At 37.9% G+C, this 19064-nt stretch overlaps 1 protein-coding gene across 7 annotated transcripts in view; it reads right to left on the bottom strand.

The window, feature by feature from the left end:
• Positions 1 to 1037: 1037 nt before the first annotated feature.
• Positions 1038 to 19064, bottom strand: part of SLC35F5 (solute carrier family 35 member F5) — a 29207-nt gene continuing 11180 nt past the window's right edge. For 5 of the 7 annotated variants that reach the window (XM_083710932.1, XM_083710936.1, XM_083710933.1 and 2 more), the window contains 12 exons: positions 17838 to 17900; positions 16375 to 16456; positions 14647 to 14837; positions 12923 to 13004; positions 11103 to 11190; positions 10335 to 10399; positions 9543 to 9647; positions 8762 to 8921; positions 6814 to 6904; positions 3383 to 3537; positions 2492 to 2583; positions 1038 to 1824 (listed from right to left, as the gene is read on the bottom strand). In XM_083710932.1, the coding sequence (XP_083567058.1) occupies positions 2499 to 2583; positions 3383 to 3537; positions 6814 to 6904; positions 8762 to 8921; positions 9543 to 9647; positions 10335 to 10399; positions 11103 to 11190; positions 12923 to 13004; positions 14647 to 14837; positions 16375 to 16456; positions 17838 to 17900 (1167 nt within the window). In that variant the 3' untranslated portion in view covers positions 1038 to 1824; positions 2492 to 2498. The remainder of the gene's footprint in view (positions 1825 to 2491; positions 2584 to 3382; positions 3538 to 6813; positions 6905 to 8761; positions 8922 to 9542; positions 9648 to 10334; positions 10400 to 11102; positions 11191 to 12922; positions 13005 to 14646; positions 14838 to 16374; positions 16457 to 17837; positions 17901 to 19064) is intronic. The other 2 variants (XR_014557719.1, XR_014557720.1) reach the window with 1 other exon arrangement.

Raw genomic sequence — 19064 nt, 5'->3', positions numbered from 1 at the left:
TGGGTATCCAACAAAGGCATTAAATAGACACATTGAAATTAATGTGCTGTTGTGTGTGTGTGTGTGTGTGTGTGTGTTTAAAACAGCCAATAGTCTTAAATTAATAAATGAAATCCATTGTTTAATTATTCTGAAAATATTTACTGGGTTGCACAGTACTGTTGTAGCACTATCGGTTTATATATGCAGTGCATCTTTCAGGTGTTCACTCAGAAGCAATTCCCCTTGTAGTCAACAGGACTAACTTCCAAGTAAGTGTCTACAGGATTGCAATGTCAAGGTGGGATCCAGAGGTGCCCTTCTGCAAGTGGAAGTCCTCCTTGAGGAGCTGAATAGCCTTTTCCTGACTTAGTGCGAGATCCTTGTGCAAGAAATGAAATCCAGATAAGCTTCCATGTCAAGTTCACACAATGCCTTCAGCTGGCTCTAGCACAATAGTTGACGGAACAGCACCAATAGCAGAATTTCTGCTAGCAAATTTCTAGATCCAAGTCTTTCCCCACCATTTGAGCCCTCTGCCTTTTGTCTTACTGAAGACTGATAACTTATATGCACTCTTCCCACGTATTAGAATTCTCTGTAAACCAGAACCCATTCTACATAGTGTAGAATGAGTTTAACTTGTTAAAAAAAAACCATGCACCACTGCAACATATTATTTCCATGCAGCCAGGGGACCTTTCTCTGAAGAGGAAAGCCTTGCATCGCAAGCTTCAAATTACATACATGTGTTATTCTCTAGTCCACAATTACATGTGACAGGCATTCTACGATCAATCCTTTTGGTTTTTAAAAATAAGATCCTGTGTTTTTTCCTCCTCAGATGGGAAAGCAGCTTTGGGAACAAAGAAGGAGGGAGGGAGGGAGGGAGGGAGGGAGGGAGGGAGGAAATTAAGCACCTCCTTTTTCTTGGTCACAGACAGGTACATCCATAACGCTAGTCCTGATAGGGAAAATATATTGACTTCAATGAGAAATTGTGTACAAAAGTTTAGAAACTTTTTTTTCTTCTCCATCATTGAATTCAGAGCACTCTATTGTTTTCAGCTTTTATATTTGGTTTGATACATTTTACAACTTTCGTTGAAACAACAGGAATTGAATTCTTTAGAAGATTCTTTAGATCAGTTTTTGTAGTTCATATTTATAAGGATTCTGATGTTAAGTTATACTTTTACATTAAGAGTTCTTCAAAAATTTGAATTAGGACACAGATATTTAAAACACAAGGCACCCAAACTCTTTCAAGATCTTTCATATAGATAAGATGCCATATTATATAGTACTAAGTAGCCATAATAGCTTCTGAAATAATGAAGTTATTCAATAAATTAAATAATTTTCTGCTCTTTTGTTGTTATTCAAGTAGAGCTTAAGCATCATACAAGGGTAATCAGTACCTATTACAGGTAACTGCCGTATTTTACTTTTACATTTGAAAGTTTATACAAAATTAGGATTCACACAGACTTTTTACAGAATTTGAAAAGTATTTGTAAAAATGTCATCCAGCACTTAAGAAAATATGAAAGCTTAAAAAAAACAAAAAAACACTAGATCAGCATTCACTTCATTGATTGTATCAAGTAATTTCACCAACTGAGTTCTATAAGGCAGGTTGGTTTCTTAGAAGGACTGGGATTTCTTGTAGTAAAGTAGCTCTTTAATAAAACCGATTCAAGATTGGAACTGAGAAAGTGAGAGTGTATTTTTAAGTTTCAAAAGAACTGAAACAATTAAAGATTCAGAAGAGGCACTGAAACATGATTCCATAAGGACTTTCCAGGAGATTGTCTCTTCGCTGAGTTATTTTTCCATCTTGCACTATTGAAGAAATGGGGAATGTATTATTAGTTTATTACATACAACATTCTGCATTTATTTGACTGGACATTATAACCTACATTAACTAATCATGCTGCTATAGATTAAATAAACCTAAGGATCTGACTACATAGCAGCCTGTTCAGCATTTTAGTACATAAAGGAAGAAGCAGAAGGATTATTGGGAAATAAATGTATTTTAAATTACATTCATGCACTTACACCTGGACAAGCATATCTGGCAGTGTCATTATGAAGTACCTATTATTAAGTCTTTTCTCATGGTTATCAAATTATTAAATCACATACATAATTTTGTTTTCATGTTTTCACGATTTTTGTATGCTTTTTAGACTGCACACCACTTAATAAGAATTTTTTTGAAATATAAAATGATAAATGTTTTTATGCTAAATAAAACAAACAATGTAACATTAGAAACTTTACAAGTTAAACCACTATTAAAACTGATGCTCACAGATTCTCTGAAGTTGTGCTGCTGCAATTGTTGTCATCAATTGGCATACATAACCGGCTCTATAACATCTGTGCTTATTATTAACATTCCAAAAGTAAGGAGATGGGAACTGTTTCATGTTGATAACGTAATACATTTCTTTTTTATAACTTAGATGTAACCCACAACTTTTTTTATAATTGTGCATACCTGTTGTCTAAGAACAGCAATTTTCTCCATCTTCTTGCGAAACACTGTGCATGGCAATGAGACTTTCACATTGCTCACTTTCGTCAGATGTTCTACAAAATGATATAGATTGTGAAATTTGTATTTATACACAGCATTATGAAAAGCAGACAGGCACATCTATAATGCTAGTCCTGATAGGGAAAATATCTTGATTTCGACGAGAAATTGTCACGCACAGCATTTTGTTTAGAACCCTTTTACATTCTTCACTCCACGTTTGTTGGCTCTAAAATTAAATTGATAACTAAAATGTGTACTAAGGAAAAGTATGTTTATAAAAAAAGAACAGCTTAATTATCAGATCATTTTGATAGTTGTTTATTTGTCAGGGGTTACTTTGTAAAAAATATAAATGATTTGTACTTTTTTATATACATACTTTTCCTCAATGTCCTTGCTAAGTTTTATGTTAAGAATTATTTGTGCCTTGATTATCTGTAAAATGAGCAATTCAAAGACTGTCAGTGGAACAATGTTTTCCCAAACTAGAATACTGTTGAGAAAAGTATGCTGTAATAAGAGAGTAATAATTTAAGAATTCAGAACAATGTCCAATGAGAACATATATTTCAGACAGTTGAAACCAGATCATGCAAACTAATCAAATTCCTGTAGATGAAGTTTCATGCTCCTTACATAGCTGTGTAGAAGGGGGAATTTCAACTCATGCAAGATACATCTGTTTATATTCTCCGTACTGTAAAACTATTAAAAGTGCAGGTGCCCTAACTGCCTTTTCACCTGCCCACCCCCATCAACAGTGACAAAACAAAGGAATAATAAAGATATGCATCAAAAGAAGTCCATGTAGGAATGGAAAGAGATAAAGCTGTAAAGAAATCATCCCACCTCTGAATACGGTGTTTTCTGCAAATGAATACAAAAACTCTTCTAATTCCCACCATCACTGGATCCCAGTTGTTGTAGTGACATAAGAGAGTTGCAATGAAAAATGAAAAGAATACAGGGATTGCCCCGGCAAAAAATAACCAAGAAAATTGGACCTGAAATTAGAACAAGGATAGCATTTTGCTTTTAAAATATCAATTTGCTATACCACCAATAGTAAAAGTGGAGTAAAGGAAGAAGGTATTTGGTCATTACAGAAATCTTGGAAAACATTTTCCTAGATGGAGTAGATCTGTGTAAGGTTTTAAAACACAGCAATAGGAGTAGCCATCTCATATTGGCACTTTATTTGGAACGGCTGCCAATGTTATCACATACACTATTTATATGCAAGTAAATGAAGTCACTCAGTTTACAAAATCAGAAGCCCAAGTGTTTCAGTCAACTAATTTTTACTCATATTTGATTAAAAGTTGGACTCATCAATGTTTTAAAAAAATACTGGTTGCATCCCAAAAGGTTGAAAGGCTGTTTCACACAATTAGTTTTCTTCCCTCTCCTCTAAAAAGTAAAGGTAGAGGGCCCCTGACAGTTAAGTCCAGTCGCAAATGACTCTAGGGTTGCGGTGCTCATCTCGCTTTACAGGCCGAGGGAGCCAGCGTTTATCCAGACAGTTTTCCGGGTTATGTGGCCAGCATGACTAACTTCTGGCGCAGCAGAACACCAAAACCAGAGTGCATGGAAACGCTGTTTACCTTCCTGCCAGAGCGGTACCTATTTATCTACTTGCACTTTGGCGTGCTTTTGAATTGCTAGGTTGGCAGGAGCTGGGACTGAGCAATGAGAGCTCACTCCGTTGCAGGGATTCGAACTGCTGACCTTCTGATCGGCAAGCCCAAGAGGCTTGGTGGTTAAGATCCCTCCAAATGTCTCAACTGAGGCACATGGGTCCCGTTTCAACAGCTTGGGTTGTGTCATGGGGAGCTGCAGCTGGAACAGGAACTGCCCCCAAATCAGCCACGAGAAGATTGGAAGCTTTTGCTTCCAGTTTTGATTAACCAAAGTTAAACTTCAGTTAATTTCAACTATGGTTGTTGAATCAAGCCAGATTCCTAGCCCGTTCCAATCTCCTCTCCTTGCTGGAGCAGAGAAGAAAGTGTGCAAGCCTTAAGCTTCCTGCAGCTCATTCCTGGAACAATAAACTGCATTTCACTAATATGTCCAAACACAGCCACTGTGAAGAAGAAAGAGTTTTGTGCCAATTTTCCACCCAGGCATCCATCTTTCTTTGTTGCTGCTTCCTTCTTGCTAGGTACATCGTGCAATGCCAAGACTTTGCTACTGCCACCTAGCTCCACAGAGCCATAAGTAGGAAAACCTGTTTTGTAGTTCATGGACCTTAAAGCCAGTGGGTAGGGGAAAGGTAAAAAACAAAGGACGAAACATTGTATACTAGGGATCAGAAGCATTTCAGCATTGGATACAGCAGAAAGAAGCGTGAATTATTTAATTTGTGGGTCTGAATTGTGCAAGTTATTTGGACATCAATCCAAAGCCTTTGTTAGCAGCTGAGACTAGTAGCTGCATCAAATGCTAATCTCACACTATATTGGAAATGTCTCACTTTAGAATGAAAGTGTCACAATGAGGGCAAATTCTACCAGCATTAAAAATGAATATGAAAACGAGACAACACTTCCACTGTGACAGGCTAAAATACAACCTGCCGTATGCTTCATTCATCAAGTAATTTAGGTATTTCTCATGCCATCTACTTAAACAGTTTTCCTGCTGTGTCCCTGACATACTGATAGAGTATTTTCATTTGTCAAAATACCCATGTTCCTATAGGATCTCTGCACCTCTACTTGAAAAACAGCAACAACTACCTGGATTCAATAAAATCCTTCCTGCTGTATTATTTCTGACAGCTGGTAACTTAACTCAACTTACTGTTCATGGACAAATACCCCTAACTACTATAGCACCATTTCTTATTCTGTTCAGCAATGAGGGATAAAGTCAAAGCATGTTTCCAGCAAGGCTTTCATTGGCAACTACAAGAGCAAGCATGCCTAAATCCTCTGCAATAACATGATGGCTTGACCATGATGGAGACATGTTGCAGTGCGGACATGAACTTTAAACTCCTTTTATTTTAACTAGAACCACCAACATTCTTGGGTTTTCTATGAAAAGTCAAACCTTTGAAGACCTTTGAGCAGGCATAGGCAAACCCGACCCTCCAGATGTTTTGGAACTACAATTCCTTTCATCCCTGACCACTGGTCCTGTTAGCTAGGGATGATGGAAGTTGTAGTCCCAAAACATCTGGAGGGCTGAGTTTGCCTATGCCTGCCTTTGAGGCTTCTAAACCCATACAAAATTATACAGCCCTTCTACCCACGTAATCAGGATCTAATTCCTATAATACAGAATTCTAGCAAGTTAGGAAACGTCTTTTACAGTGGTGCCTCGCAAGACGAAATTAATCCGTTCCGTGAGGCTCTTCGTATAGCGGTTTTTTCGTCTTGCGAAGCAAGCCCATTGACAGCTTAGCGGATTAGCGCTATTAGCGGTTTAGCGGCTTTTAGCGGCTTTTAGCGGCTTATCAGCTTAGCGGATCAGCTGATAAGCGGTTTAGCTGCTTAGAAAAAGGGGGGGAGGGAAAAAACCCCGCAGGAACTCGCAAGACATTTTCGTCTTGTGACGCAAGCCCATAGGGAAATTCGTTTTGCGAAGCGCCTCCAAAACGGAAAACCCTTTCGTCTAGCGGGTTTTCCGTCTTGCGAGGCGTTCGTCTTGTGGGGCACCACTGTATTTGTAGAAGGTATATAAAGACTCAAAAGCTTAATCACTGGTTCAGTGACCAAGCAGGTTCTATGCCCATGTGCAGAGAGGCTGAGAAAGAGACAAGAGAGCTCCATTTCACTGCTCTGCAAACGCAGGCACCAAGAAACCTGGAAAATGGGTGGCCCATGTGTGCCTCCCGCATTCTCATGCAGCCCTTGCTCTGTCAAGAAATATGAGCTTGGAAGACAATGGGAGGCATGCACAGACATCTCATGTCCTGGATTGCCCTGGTGGCACTTCTATGTGTCTAGATAGGTGGGAAGGAAGGAACAGGCCTCTGTTATGCCCTATGTGATCAGTGAGCTTGCAAGGATCGTGCCCATTACATCCCCCCTCCATTTTTTAAAAAAGCCACCCACTTATTTCACCTTATAAAAAGAGAAGGTTGCATTTAAGGTAGTGAACATTAAATGATATTGCTGGAGAAGCAAAAGCAGTCACTTGCAATTAAGTACAACTTATTCCTCCCTACCACAGCTATTTTAATTCTCCCTAGTCATGTGACATTGCTAAGAGTCCTAACCAGGGCAGTTCTTACAATTGTCATTAATAATAATAAAAATAATAAAATACATTACCTTTTGCATGCACATATCGGCTATTATGGACAGAGGTATTGTAAGGCTCAGAGCAAGTGTGCCTATCAGTGATGAGGTAAGAAAACAGCCCCTAAGAAAATGTTAAAATATAAAACACTTGAGTTTAAAAACTAAACAGGGGAAGTGTAGAAGCAAGTTTCATTGTTGTATACACCATGGATAAGCATAATTTGTGAACCTGTTGTGGCCTGCTAAACACATTTCTGAAAGCCAAAGCACTTGGAAAACGGATAATACAAAGAAACTCTAAATATAAATATTTCTAACCTTACTTAGCTGAGGAGACAAAACTGAGAACACAAACTGCACCAAGATCAGAAGACAAATAGAGAAAGACCAGCTCAATAGTTTCACACATACCCTACACCTCAAGTCTCATGGTTTTTAAATTTAACTAACAAATTCCAGGTTTTTACTTTTGAAATCATCTATTTTTCAAAAATAAATAAATATCATAATTCCCAGCTGTGGCCCAACTCAAGTAGTGTTAATATGTATAATGTATTTCCAATCCAACACTAGTCCTACAGTAAAGAAAGTCTTTCACTGGACTACCCATCGCAGTTCACTCAATGATTACAGAATCAAGTGAGGACTCACACATCTTTATGAGTCATCATCAATTAACTAATGCATCTCACTACTATTTACCTGCATCATCTGTATTCAATACAAACCAAATCACTATAGACAGTCCACACATTTGACTTTTCATTATCAAGTGATACATTAGGTAGTGAGAGACTAACACTGTAATTCTAAGTGTGTCTATTTGAAAGCAAGCCCTACCAAGGACAAGGAAAATGGGTATAGGTTTGCAGCCTACGTGAACATGGATACCAAGACCTTGATCCTCCAAACTGGACATTCGCAATTTGATTCAAAGGAAACTATTTTAGGTAATCAAAAAGCCATTGCACTATTCAGCCCCTTGATACCTACTCAGGGTTGATGATGACAGAAAAATTATACAACAACGTCTTCATACAGCAGATAAGATTCAAAGCTGCACATGACCACAGAGCACCCACATATTTCCCTCTGACTATTTCTCCATGAAGCTCCTCTTCTCTCCCATTACTACCACCTAGAACCTTTTCCCAGCCAAGAACTGGGACTTCTTGGCAATGAGACTGGGCAGGAGAATGAGAACTGAACTGCATATGCTGCTGCCGCAGCACTGACATGTGCCTGGGTTTAATTCACAGTACTTTTGCAGACTCAGATGGCTTCTTAAAGAGAGAAAGAGTGCACATTTCGCAGCATTGTGCTGGAAGCCTCCTAACTGGCTGTTGGGGAACTCTGGTGATAGCCTGGGGGGTCAATGGTCACTTGCTCTGGACAAGCAGAGCCCTGCCTTAATAAGCTAATATATACACTAGCAGAGTGCACCTGCCTTTGCTACTCTGGTTGCATGAGTAAGAAAGAAAGAGAGGATTTAGCTCTTAAGCACAGCCTTGCATGACTTGTAAGCTGAGTCCTAAGTGGCTGCAAACAAGCCGGGATTCATACATCACCTTTAAACTCTGGTTCAAAGCTAGTGCCTAACCTTGATTTGTTTGTAAGACCTTAACCATAGTTCCCAAATTGCACATCATGGGAAGCTACATACTTGTTTGCTTTGCAACTCATGTGAAAGGGGGAGGGGAGGCAGGTAGATGCAGCTCATGCCTATCATGGCTTATTGAGACAGGAATTTCAGCGCTGCATTACATATATAGTCTTTCTTCCACTTAATGAAATTTAGTGCTTCTTGGTGGTGACAAACGATATCTGCGTTGATAACTTTTAACACAGTATTTTGCAATAACCAGTGCCCTGTAAAAAAACAGTCCTAGCTCTTTCGGTAAAATGCAGCCTCGTTTGTTGACTCCTTAATAGCTACCTGATATTAATATGAAACAATGAATCAGAGCTAGGCACATACCACAGCCAGAGAAATTCAGACAGGACGGTTCCAACAAGGCCATTGATGACAATGCACATAAGGACTAATTTACTGGGAAATTCAAAGTTCTCAAATCCAGTATAATGGAGTAAAAAGAAACCTGGCCAAAGCAGCAGCAAATTAAACAAACCAACAAAACCTGCAAAAACCCAGAATAATAAAGTGTTAGCAACAAAGCCAAAATAATTAAGCTTATTTCTACAGTAGTGAACTTCTCTTGAACTTCACTACTTCTCTAGTATATATGTATGTCAGACTATTTACAGGATTCATTTAGTAGATAATCGTCACATCAAATTCACAGGATTAATTTTAAAAAATTAATAAGTAGTATTGCTAGAATAGTCCTCTAACCTGGAATTAGATACTTTATTTATTAAAATAGGCATACCCTCACTGTTTGATTAAAGCACATCATTAGCAGTGTGTGCTAGAACAAGAGGAGATACTTATGGGTAGGGTATCCTACTATGGGCAGAAAAGACACCCTAAGACTGTACCTAGTCTAGAGGAGCTGTATAAGCATTTCATGAAATTCACACAATTCAATATCCTATCTACATTTGCCCTTAAGGTTTCTTAAAGGAAAAGGCAGTGACAATTCTGCCCTCTTCCAGGTCCAAAAGGACCTGCACATCAGCGATCGTGCATCAAGTGGATGTGCCTAAAATGGTCGCTGCCTGTACATTTTTATAAAACTGGATCCTAGTGAGCAAGACTTGGTAACAGAAAATAGTATTGTTTCAAGTTCTGTTCTTACCAAAAAACATTGGTATATCAAGTTTGTCTTCTCTGTCTACTTTTCGTTTTATCATGACTATGTAGATTGCATAAAGCATAGCTCCCACAAGAGACCACAAGGACCCTGTAGATTTGGGGTGGGGAGGAGAAAGCCACACAACTTGTGTTAAAATAAAAGTATTAATCGCTATACTATGGACTGAATTTCTTACAAGTTGACATGCTGTTAAGATGTTTCATTTATACTCAAGCAAACAAACCATATGAAGCCAAAAGGGAAAGCATTGCAAATCAACATAAAAGAGTGACAGCCTAATCTAATCCTGAGCAGAATGGATCTTCCTCTACTTCCGACTACAGTTCCCTATGTGGCCCCACACCATCTGTTCTAGAGCACTCCCCAAAATAATCTAGAATAGAGAGGATGCAAGGGACTAAAGCTGGGAGAAGGAGAATTCCCATTCCATTCACAGACATTCCCTTGGAGGACAGTGGATATCATCTAAAGCAGTGGTGGCCAAACTTGGCCCTCCAGCTGTTTTGGGACTACAGTTCCAACCATCCCTGACCACAGGTCCTGTTAGCTAGGGATGATGGGAGTTGTAGTCCCAAAACAGCTGGAGGGCCAAGTTTGGCCACCACTGATCTAAATTATTTTATAAAGAAAGTGCTTCTTCTATAACTGCAATCCGTACCTGATATTACGACTAAAAAATTATTGTATTTTCTTGTAGTTCCTGTCTCAAGAATGTACAGTAATGTCTACTCAGATATTTCAGTAAACAATAATTAGATTTTTTGGGAAATGTACCTATTGTATCTCTTCCAGCAGATTTCTCAGACCCAGACAGATTCACAAGGACAACGCCTCCAATGCTATTTGAGAAATAAAGTATTATAGTTCAAGCTGAGTTTAGTAAGACATTTTGCGTGGAAATCACTTAAAAGTATTGCCTATCTATAATTATGGGCTGAGTATATTAATATTTTGTATTCCTTCTTTGCTATGTCACTCAGAATTATATAAACCAGGATTAACAATGCTTTGAAAAGCAAAGCATCATAACGGCTCAGATAATCAACAACAAATATAATTTTCTTATATTTCTTGTTTATAGAAAGTATACACATATATCTGAATGTGTAGAGAAGCCCTTAGGATGAAGTATAAGCTATTTTAATATGTGAACATTTTCATAACTAAGTACACTAGACAATCCAAATGTCCTATGGAAAAGTTAATATTTGATAATTTCACACAGTCATCTGATTTAACAAGGTTCACCTGGCCATAGTAACACAAAGCAGCTCAGGTTAGGACTCAGTGACAATTCTAATCCTGTGTTACATGTTGCAAAATGGGGCTATGAGCAATTATTGGCAGACCAACTTCCAGAACAGGAGCAACATTTGAGCAGGTATTCTGCAAACTTATTTCCCCTACAGCTGTTCAAGATCTGCTGCATCTAAAAATAGTGACAAAACCTCCACTTCTAAATCCAGCTATCTAGAAGAATGTAAGAAAATTCAAGCCTGTAGGAGAGAAGAAAATTGGAGATTAAGGAGTCTATATTCTTACCTTAAAATGACAGCTAACAATTTTGAAAGGGTAAACCTATCACCACTGTTACTTGGAAACACTGCAGCTAGGATTAAGGTAAATAATCCTGTAAAAAGAAAGAATTTAAGATTTGGGGGGGGGGGGAGACATTGAATACACAATACAAAGAAATACTGTAACCACTTTACCAGATGAAAACACACTGAAAAACATGTTGAAGAAAATTGATTGGGATCCAAAGTAAGTTAGTCTCACTTAGGCCCCACTGAAAAGAAATGTAGAAAAGTTAACCAACTGAAGTTTCATTAATTTCAGTGGAATCTAGCTGTTACTAACTTACATCCTATACCTTTTTAAAAGGAGGCTTTTTTGGGGGGGGTGTTATTGGATTATTTTTATTTTTGATGTTATATATTGTGATTTTTATTGTGAACCGCCCTGAGACCTCCGGGTATAGGGTGGTATATAAATTCAATGAATGAATGAATGTTATTAACCCTGTGTACTCAGAAGTAAGTCCTACTAAATTAAATGGGGCGTAGTTCCAGGTAAGTGAGGTTAGGACTGAAGCCCTAGCTCCTTATACCCAGCAGTAAGCACCACTAAATTAAACAGGACTAACTTCTGAGTTCCTGCCAACCTAGCAGTTCGAAAGCACGTCAAAGTGCAAGTAGATAAATAGGTACCGCTCCAGCGGGAAGGTAAATGGCGTTTCCATGTGCCGCTCTGGTTCGCCAGAAGCGGCTTAGTCATGCTGGCCACATGACCCAGAAGCTGTACGCCGGCTCCCTCGGCCAATAAAGCGAGATGAGCGCCGCAACCCCAGAGTCGGCCACGACTGGACCTAATGGTCAGGAGTCCCTTTACCTTTACCTTAACTTCTGAGTAGACATGGTTAAGACCGCAGTGGTAGTAGCCTGGGTCTAACACAATGGCAATAACCAATATTATTCTCAGAGGAGACTCCACAAAATCAACAGACTTAATTAAGTTATGTCTATTGATTTCAATAGGTCTAATACTATGGCTAATATTGAATATCACAAAATAGCCCCTAAATTAATAGCACATAATTTTTACTACCAAATTAAACTGAAAATGATTTTAATTTTTAAAATACAGGATCACTGCTTTTAAAATAATCTAAGGAGAGCAAATATTTATATGCTATGAGTTAAACTGAAACAATTCGAAATGTATTTTTTAAAAAGAAACCACTTTGTTTCAAAGTTTTATTTAGTAAGACTTTCCCTATCAGCACAATTAATTATTTAGCATACAGATTGCATGACTACATGAGGTGGTTTCTCTAATAAGTATTTAATCCTTTAGCTCTTACTAGGTTCATGTGCAATAAAGATTATGTGTTATCAGGGTGCTTTGTTCATGTTGCCTTTTCATGCTGAGCCAATACTGAGTTACCAGTGGGTGGGGGACTGTTCAGAACATAACCAGAATCCCCTCCTACTCAGCATTTTAAAAATGATTCGTTGTTATCAAAATGTGCATCCCAGCTTTCTAGAAAACATTCAGGGCATCTTTTAAAGAATGCCAACAAAATAAATTGCTAGAGGAAATTCTGTTTACTTGATCTGGGCTTGTAGAAATACAATTTGAGCATGGGACATGGTTGGCTTTTTAACAGAAAAAGACACTTGAAGTTCGGTAGGAGGGAGGAGAAAGAAAGAAAGAAAGAAAAAAGAAAGAAAGTCAATTATCAGATATAGTTTTGCAACCAAAAATATAGAATAATGTCCTTCTTAAAACATGCAATGAGTTGGATCAACTCATTGAATTGTAGTGTATCAACAGTCTTTTCTATAAGTTTCATTTCTTACCAGACGTTGAAGACAGAATATTAACGATGGCCACTTGGGTGTCCGAAAGCGCTTCTTGATAGGAGAAGTTTGCCAAGAACCACTAGGAGATTAAACGACATGTGTTAGTTTTAAAAAGTTAGAAGAAACTCACAAACCATTAAAAATAAACCCAAAAGGTTAATCAGGTCTTTGCCTATATAGTGAGATCATGCTTGGGAGGTAGGAGGGATTCAATTTATATTAAGAGGAAATGAAAGGTTTAGGCCGTTAGATGAAAAAATAATTCGGGTTATTTATATACCAAGTGTGAAATCCAATGGTGTGTGCACAAGTAGGACAGACTTCCGCTCATGCAATGGGAATTCACATTTCACTCCATCCTCCTAAATCTACTCCAGAGGATCCCCAATCCTCCGGAGCAGATGGAGGGCGTGGGTGGAGGAGAGGAAGCTCTGTTGCACAAGCGAAGAACTGCTCATACGATGTCGAATTTTGTCGTAATGGTTTGCAGCTGCTAAGAAAAGTAGATAAACATTCTAGAAGTAACAATGATTGTTCACATACTTTCAGACCCTTAGTTGTTGCTTTGAAAAGACCTTGAACACAATGGACATATAAAATGCTTGTAACTATCAAAATACCAACATATTAGTTCCAAACCTGAAAGAGAAAATTATGCTCATTCGTTTCAATTGGACTTAAGTCTCATGGGACAAATTAAGCCATGATTAAATTAAGGGCTATTAACTTTATCAGGATTGGGGCCACTATATTTCTCTGTGGTTCAAAAGAAACATTGCATACATATCACATCACATGCTATTTGTTGAAAACAATGAAATAAATGATTGCCCCATGGCTCTCAAGTTCCTCTTTGGAAACTGCTAGACATATTTCCCAACTTTACCAGATACAGTCATATGAAATAAGTTAAGTAACAACAAATCAAGTCTGCAAATATACATCCTAATTCTAAATACTATATATAAATACTAAAATCAACTAAATGTACATATAAATGTCTAATACACTTCGAAACTAAATGCAACACTGCTTTAGATCCGAAAGCTCACAGGACTCTGTCCCACTTATCTATAATGCTAATAATTTTTAACACTGCTGTGCTAGTGGTGAAATGGAAAATACTTCAATGTCTCTTTTATCTTTAAATTCAAAACCATCATCTAGAATGTAAGATGCAGTAATTTTTTATTATTATTTCAAAATGTGGCTAGAGATAAAGTATTATAGCTGGAACTTTAATCTGCCTGATTGGTGGGCGACCAATTTTAATTAGTGTTGGTAAATGGAACTGAAAGTTAAAATCACATTTTTTGAATCTCTTTTCATTTGGGTGAATTATTGCAACAGAGAATGAAAACGTTATAGATAGTCTTTACTTTTAATAATGAATGACAACTTCTGCTTATTAAATTGTAAACTCTCTCTCACCTGCAATAAATCACCTGTGGTGTAGTCTTTTGTAAACAACCACAATTAAAGTCAATCAGTTATAAGCAATTAATTAATTAATGAGCAGACAGCCCCCAAAGATCATCCCTTTCTCTAAATGGCATGAACAAAATATAATGACTAGCTCAACACCCAAAATGATCCATTCTATTTTTAGTCAAGCCTTCAAAAACAAAAATATAAATAATAGGGCAAAAAGAATACAAAATAACCAACTTCCCAATAATATATATTTAGAAACAATGCTTAATAAAGAATAGGTGACATACCACAAAGCAAAAGAAAAAGCTGATTTTGGCTACTTGAGATGCGGTAAGCTTCCCTACAGCTTTTAATATTGAATCCTGTTCCTTAACTGTTGGATAAGACATACGAGACAGCTTTGCTTCCAATGCATGGCTTGATGGGAGTTGTCGAATCTCCATAATATTACTGAACCTTACACGAGGCTTTTTGGGAGCTTTAAGGGGGAAAAGAGTGGTGCAGGTCATTATTATACGTAGCAGACTGGAACAAAAATAATAATCCTCAAGATAAGACCAAGACTCCCAAATTGCAATTCAGAGTATGAACCCATGTTTAACTACTTGCACAGTTAGTTTTATGAGAGCAAAATGGTTTGTGTGTGTGAGGAACATGGACTATCCATTTGGCGCAAAAGAAGAGATGTAATTGAAAATTGTGGCTTTAAGAGTTTCTATCGCCATCAAACATATTCACTGTATTTAAGGAACAGGCCAGGCTTCCTCAGTTTGGGTGCAGCTACTTCTCTTTTATGGAAAATGCCTTCAATAACATGTTCTCAGAAGAAGGGCAAGCTTAAGTATTTAATATTACAACTTTGTCTTTAAACTAGTTTAAGTATGGCTACTACACCATCTTGTGGTAAAACCAACCAAAGGCTTAGAACGGCCATTTGGTTACAAAATCCTGTTAGTCTATTTCTAGGCCTATGTACTTGTTTCTTAGAAAAACTGATCTACAGCAAAGATGATTTCCCAGGCTTCAACTGAACTGTGTTGTTCAACTTTCATTCATCACATACAGATCAGTGTATGTAAAAGGAACCAACATAATCTCAGGACTAAATCCACATTGCAATACACTAGGGGGCACATATAGAATCTATACACACTATTGTATTTTGAGGCTGCAGTAATGCCTCTGGCAGCAATTGTCTGGACCTGTCATGTTGTAGGATGTTCACATTACAATGGTTTGGCCACCTTGTAATAAATACAAGATCAAATTGTGCAACAAAGAGAATGAGGTCCACCTTGCACATGATGGCCAATCATTGTGTGATGTCCAAGTGGGGGATTTGTTTTGCTCAGACAAGCTATGGATGTTAACCAAGAGCAAACTTTGATTTGAGTGAAACAAACCACAACCACCAGTGCAGACATAGCGCTAAATTGGGGATTGTGGTATGTTTCTCCCATTAGCTAGAGGGGAGAAGTGAAGTGGAAGCCTTCTGTGGGTTTATGAAAAGCTATTAACCATGGCTTACCATAACATGCAGCCAATTTGTGCTAACATGCAAAAATGGCAAGCTGTATTTGCTAAGTTTCAGTTTCCCAAAATTATAATGTGCTATATTTTTTCAAAATTCCACTGAATTTTGAAAAGTTCACTGAATTTGTGAAATTACACAAAAAATATTAAACTTGGGATATGCTCCCTTCTCCAATGCAGTGTTTGTCAATTGTTCATTTTAGCATTTGCCTTCTGCATGACGTCCAAAAATTGATGTAATTGTCAATTCTCCGATTTTTAAAAAAATTAAAAGTAAAAAAGCATCTTAACAGATTATCTCTATTTTACTACTGAGCATCTTTACCTGTTACCATATTTAGAAAATACTGTACTTCAGGCCATCTGGGCACACAGGTTTTTAGGTAACACAGGAAAAGTTGCTTCCATACTTTCAACATGACATAAATATTTATAAGTTGATACAGAAAACTATATTCTGACATTTTGAAGCATTTACTTACTTTTTTCAGTGTCACTGTTAGTGTTGCTACATTTTTCACTTGGCAAGTCATGAAACTTTACAGGAACGTATAATGGTTCACTCTGAAATGCAACATAATGAGTTCCCAGTTATCACAAGTTATAAAAAAACACACACCCAAATAATAACAAAAAATCCCCCCCAAAATAAAATTTACTAACAGTGAATGCTATGTATGTTTACTGAGTACATGCGGACATAAACTGATTTAATGTATACTACAATATACAAATACAAAACAATATACAAAACAGCTGGACCAACTGCAAGGTAAATGTGTACAAGTTGCTAACTTGCGATAAAACTGTTAACCAAAAACAGCAAGAAGGAACATATGATGAGAAGAAATTGAGCTGCATTTCACCATTTAAGGTAAATAAAACATCCTATTGTGTATCCCTCCTTCTTTAAATGAAATATGTGGGAGAATTCAAATACTTGTTCTGATATTTCCAGTAGCAGAGTACCACATTCCCTTGGATTGATGGATTAACGGCTTTAACTCTAATTGGTGGTTTGTTTTTTTAGGTAAGTTTCCTGTATTAGAATAAATATCTGGTTTGAAGTAAACTAGGCATAGGTAATAATATTAATGTTGGCTAGATAGATAACCACTGAATTCAGCCAAATAACAAACAAACAACAAAAATGCAAGTATTTCAACTTTGCCTTTTTTTGCTCCTTATTGATTGTCACTAATGAGTTTTCCATGGAAGGACAGATAATATGCTTAACTACGTGTTTTGAAGGTGGCCTTATAGATTCTACTGTTTTAGATATTCAGCCACAACTTAATGAGAGAGTGCCTATAGAATATAGGCTACCGTTGCAGACAATTAAGATACTGCAACATGGCCATAGAAATCTTCCACCTGGGCACTTCACTGCTTTTTATACCTGCTGCAGATTCTTCATATTGAAAAACTAAGGCTGTGTGTGTATGTCTTTATCTTGCATTACATGATGGAATTTTAGCAAACAGTGTTTAACTATAACCGAAACAGAAGTAAGCAAATTAGTGACTGAAGTGCTTGAACCACATGTATTTAAAAATTCCATGGGCCAAACATAACATTCCCTAGTAAATAAGGTTCATTTTTGCTCACATGCCATATATGTTTACTTTCCAGTTCCTATTTAAAATGGCATTATTCAGAGCTCTGTGTTTATTTTCAGTACTAATTAAAAACAGACAAGACACGAATAGCTATTACCACACAGTAGTAGATGGCAGGAAGGGGCAGCAGCACCCATCTGACCTCCTGGGAGGTAGATCACTGCTGCTTCCTGGGACGGAGAGTGGGAGGTACAAGACGGTGGGGAGGTTGGTGCTGTGCAAATGGATCCACAAAGAGGTCAGGTAAGAACCCCGCTGTCCCACCCTGCTGTCTGCTACTGTTGCCGCACAGAACATTACAATCACTTAAATGAGAGAGAACTTACCAAAGAACTATTTACAGTATTGTCAGTTGTACAGGCTGCAAAATAGCCTTCAGCATCTGCAAACTAAACATTTAAAATACAGCTGAGACATTACAATGAATGTGTAGAGTAAAAACAACACATTCCACCCTGAAGTTAAAAAAAAAAAAAGGTGAAGGACCCCTGGACGGTTAAGTACAGTCAAAGGCGACTATGGGGTTACGGCGCTCATCTTGCTTTCAGGCTGAGGAAGCTGGCGTTTGTCCACAGCTTTCCAGGTCAGGTGGCCAGCATGACTAAACCACTTCTGGTGCAACGGAACACCATGATGGAAGCCAGAGCACGTGGAAACGTCGTTTACCTTCCTGCCGCAGCAGTACCTATTTATCTACTTGCACTGGCGTGCTTTTGAACTGCTAGGTTTGGCAGGAGCTGGGACAGAGCAACGGGAGAGCACACTGATGACACTGCCATGAATAACTTCAGGTGAGATGGGACTCAGGAAGGCTAGCTCACTGGTGAAGAACAAACAGATCCATCTCCATTCTTGCCCCTTGGCTTGCTGCTAGGCTAGTTTCAAGCTGCTGCAGCTTCAAAGCCAAGTCTATTCTGGCATGAAGCCTATTCCAAGAAAGGGCTAGAGAAACACGTTAGTTCTAAAAACCAGTGTGATAGGGTTCTCTTGATTAAACAAGACTGCCAACCACCAGCTGTATGATTTCCCCAGACAGCCTTTTTTCTGGAATACGCTTAATACCAGCCAAACTTATGGTCAGTCGAAAACAAATTTTAAAAATTCATTTGATTATCCAGGAATTAGTTGGCAGCCTGAATTAACTTTAGTCCAGCAGCTATACAAAATAACTAGTTTTATAAAACATTAAAGTTTTCTGCTTGAACAGTTCCTCTTCAAACAACTTAAGAGTCAAACTTTCACAAGATCACTCTGCAATCTCAGACCTTGTAAGTAATATTTGGGAACCACAAACCAGAACTCAGGAAGAGGGCTCTTGAAGTCCTTGTTTACCTAAAACCTTCACACTGTATCCTTTACTATTCTGTCCAGCAGCCCTCAAAGTGGAGGGAATAGGAAAACAACACAGCATCTATCATTTTCCTGTGCTCCCAGCTTTCCTGTCCAATCCAAAATGTTAAAAACAGACTTGAGGAGGAAGGTGATTTCCCCATCTTCAAAACCTTCCCCAACGTCAAAAGCTTATGGTTAGCAGAGAGCTTAAGAAGGAGTCC

Source organism: Podarcis gaigeae (genome assembly GCF_964106915.1).
Source record: "Podarcis gaigeae genome assembly, chromosome: 1".
NCBI classification, from domain to species: Eukaryota; Metazoa; Chordata; class Lepidosauria; order Squamata; family Lacertidae; genus Podarcis; species Podarcis gaigeae.
The sequence above is the reverse complement of the archived record's forward strand: the minus strand, read 5'-3'. Positions and strand labels throughout refer to the sequence as shown.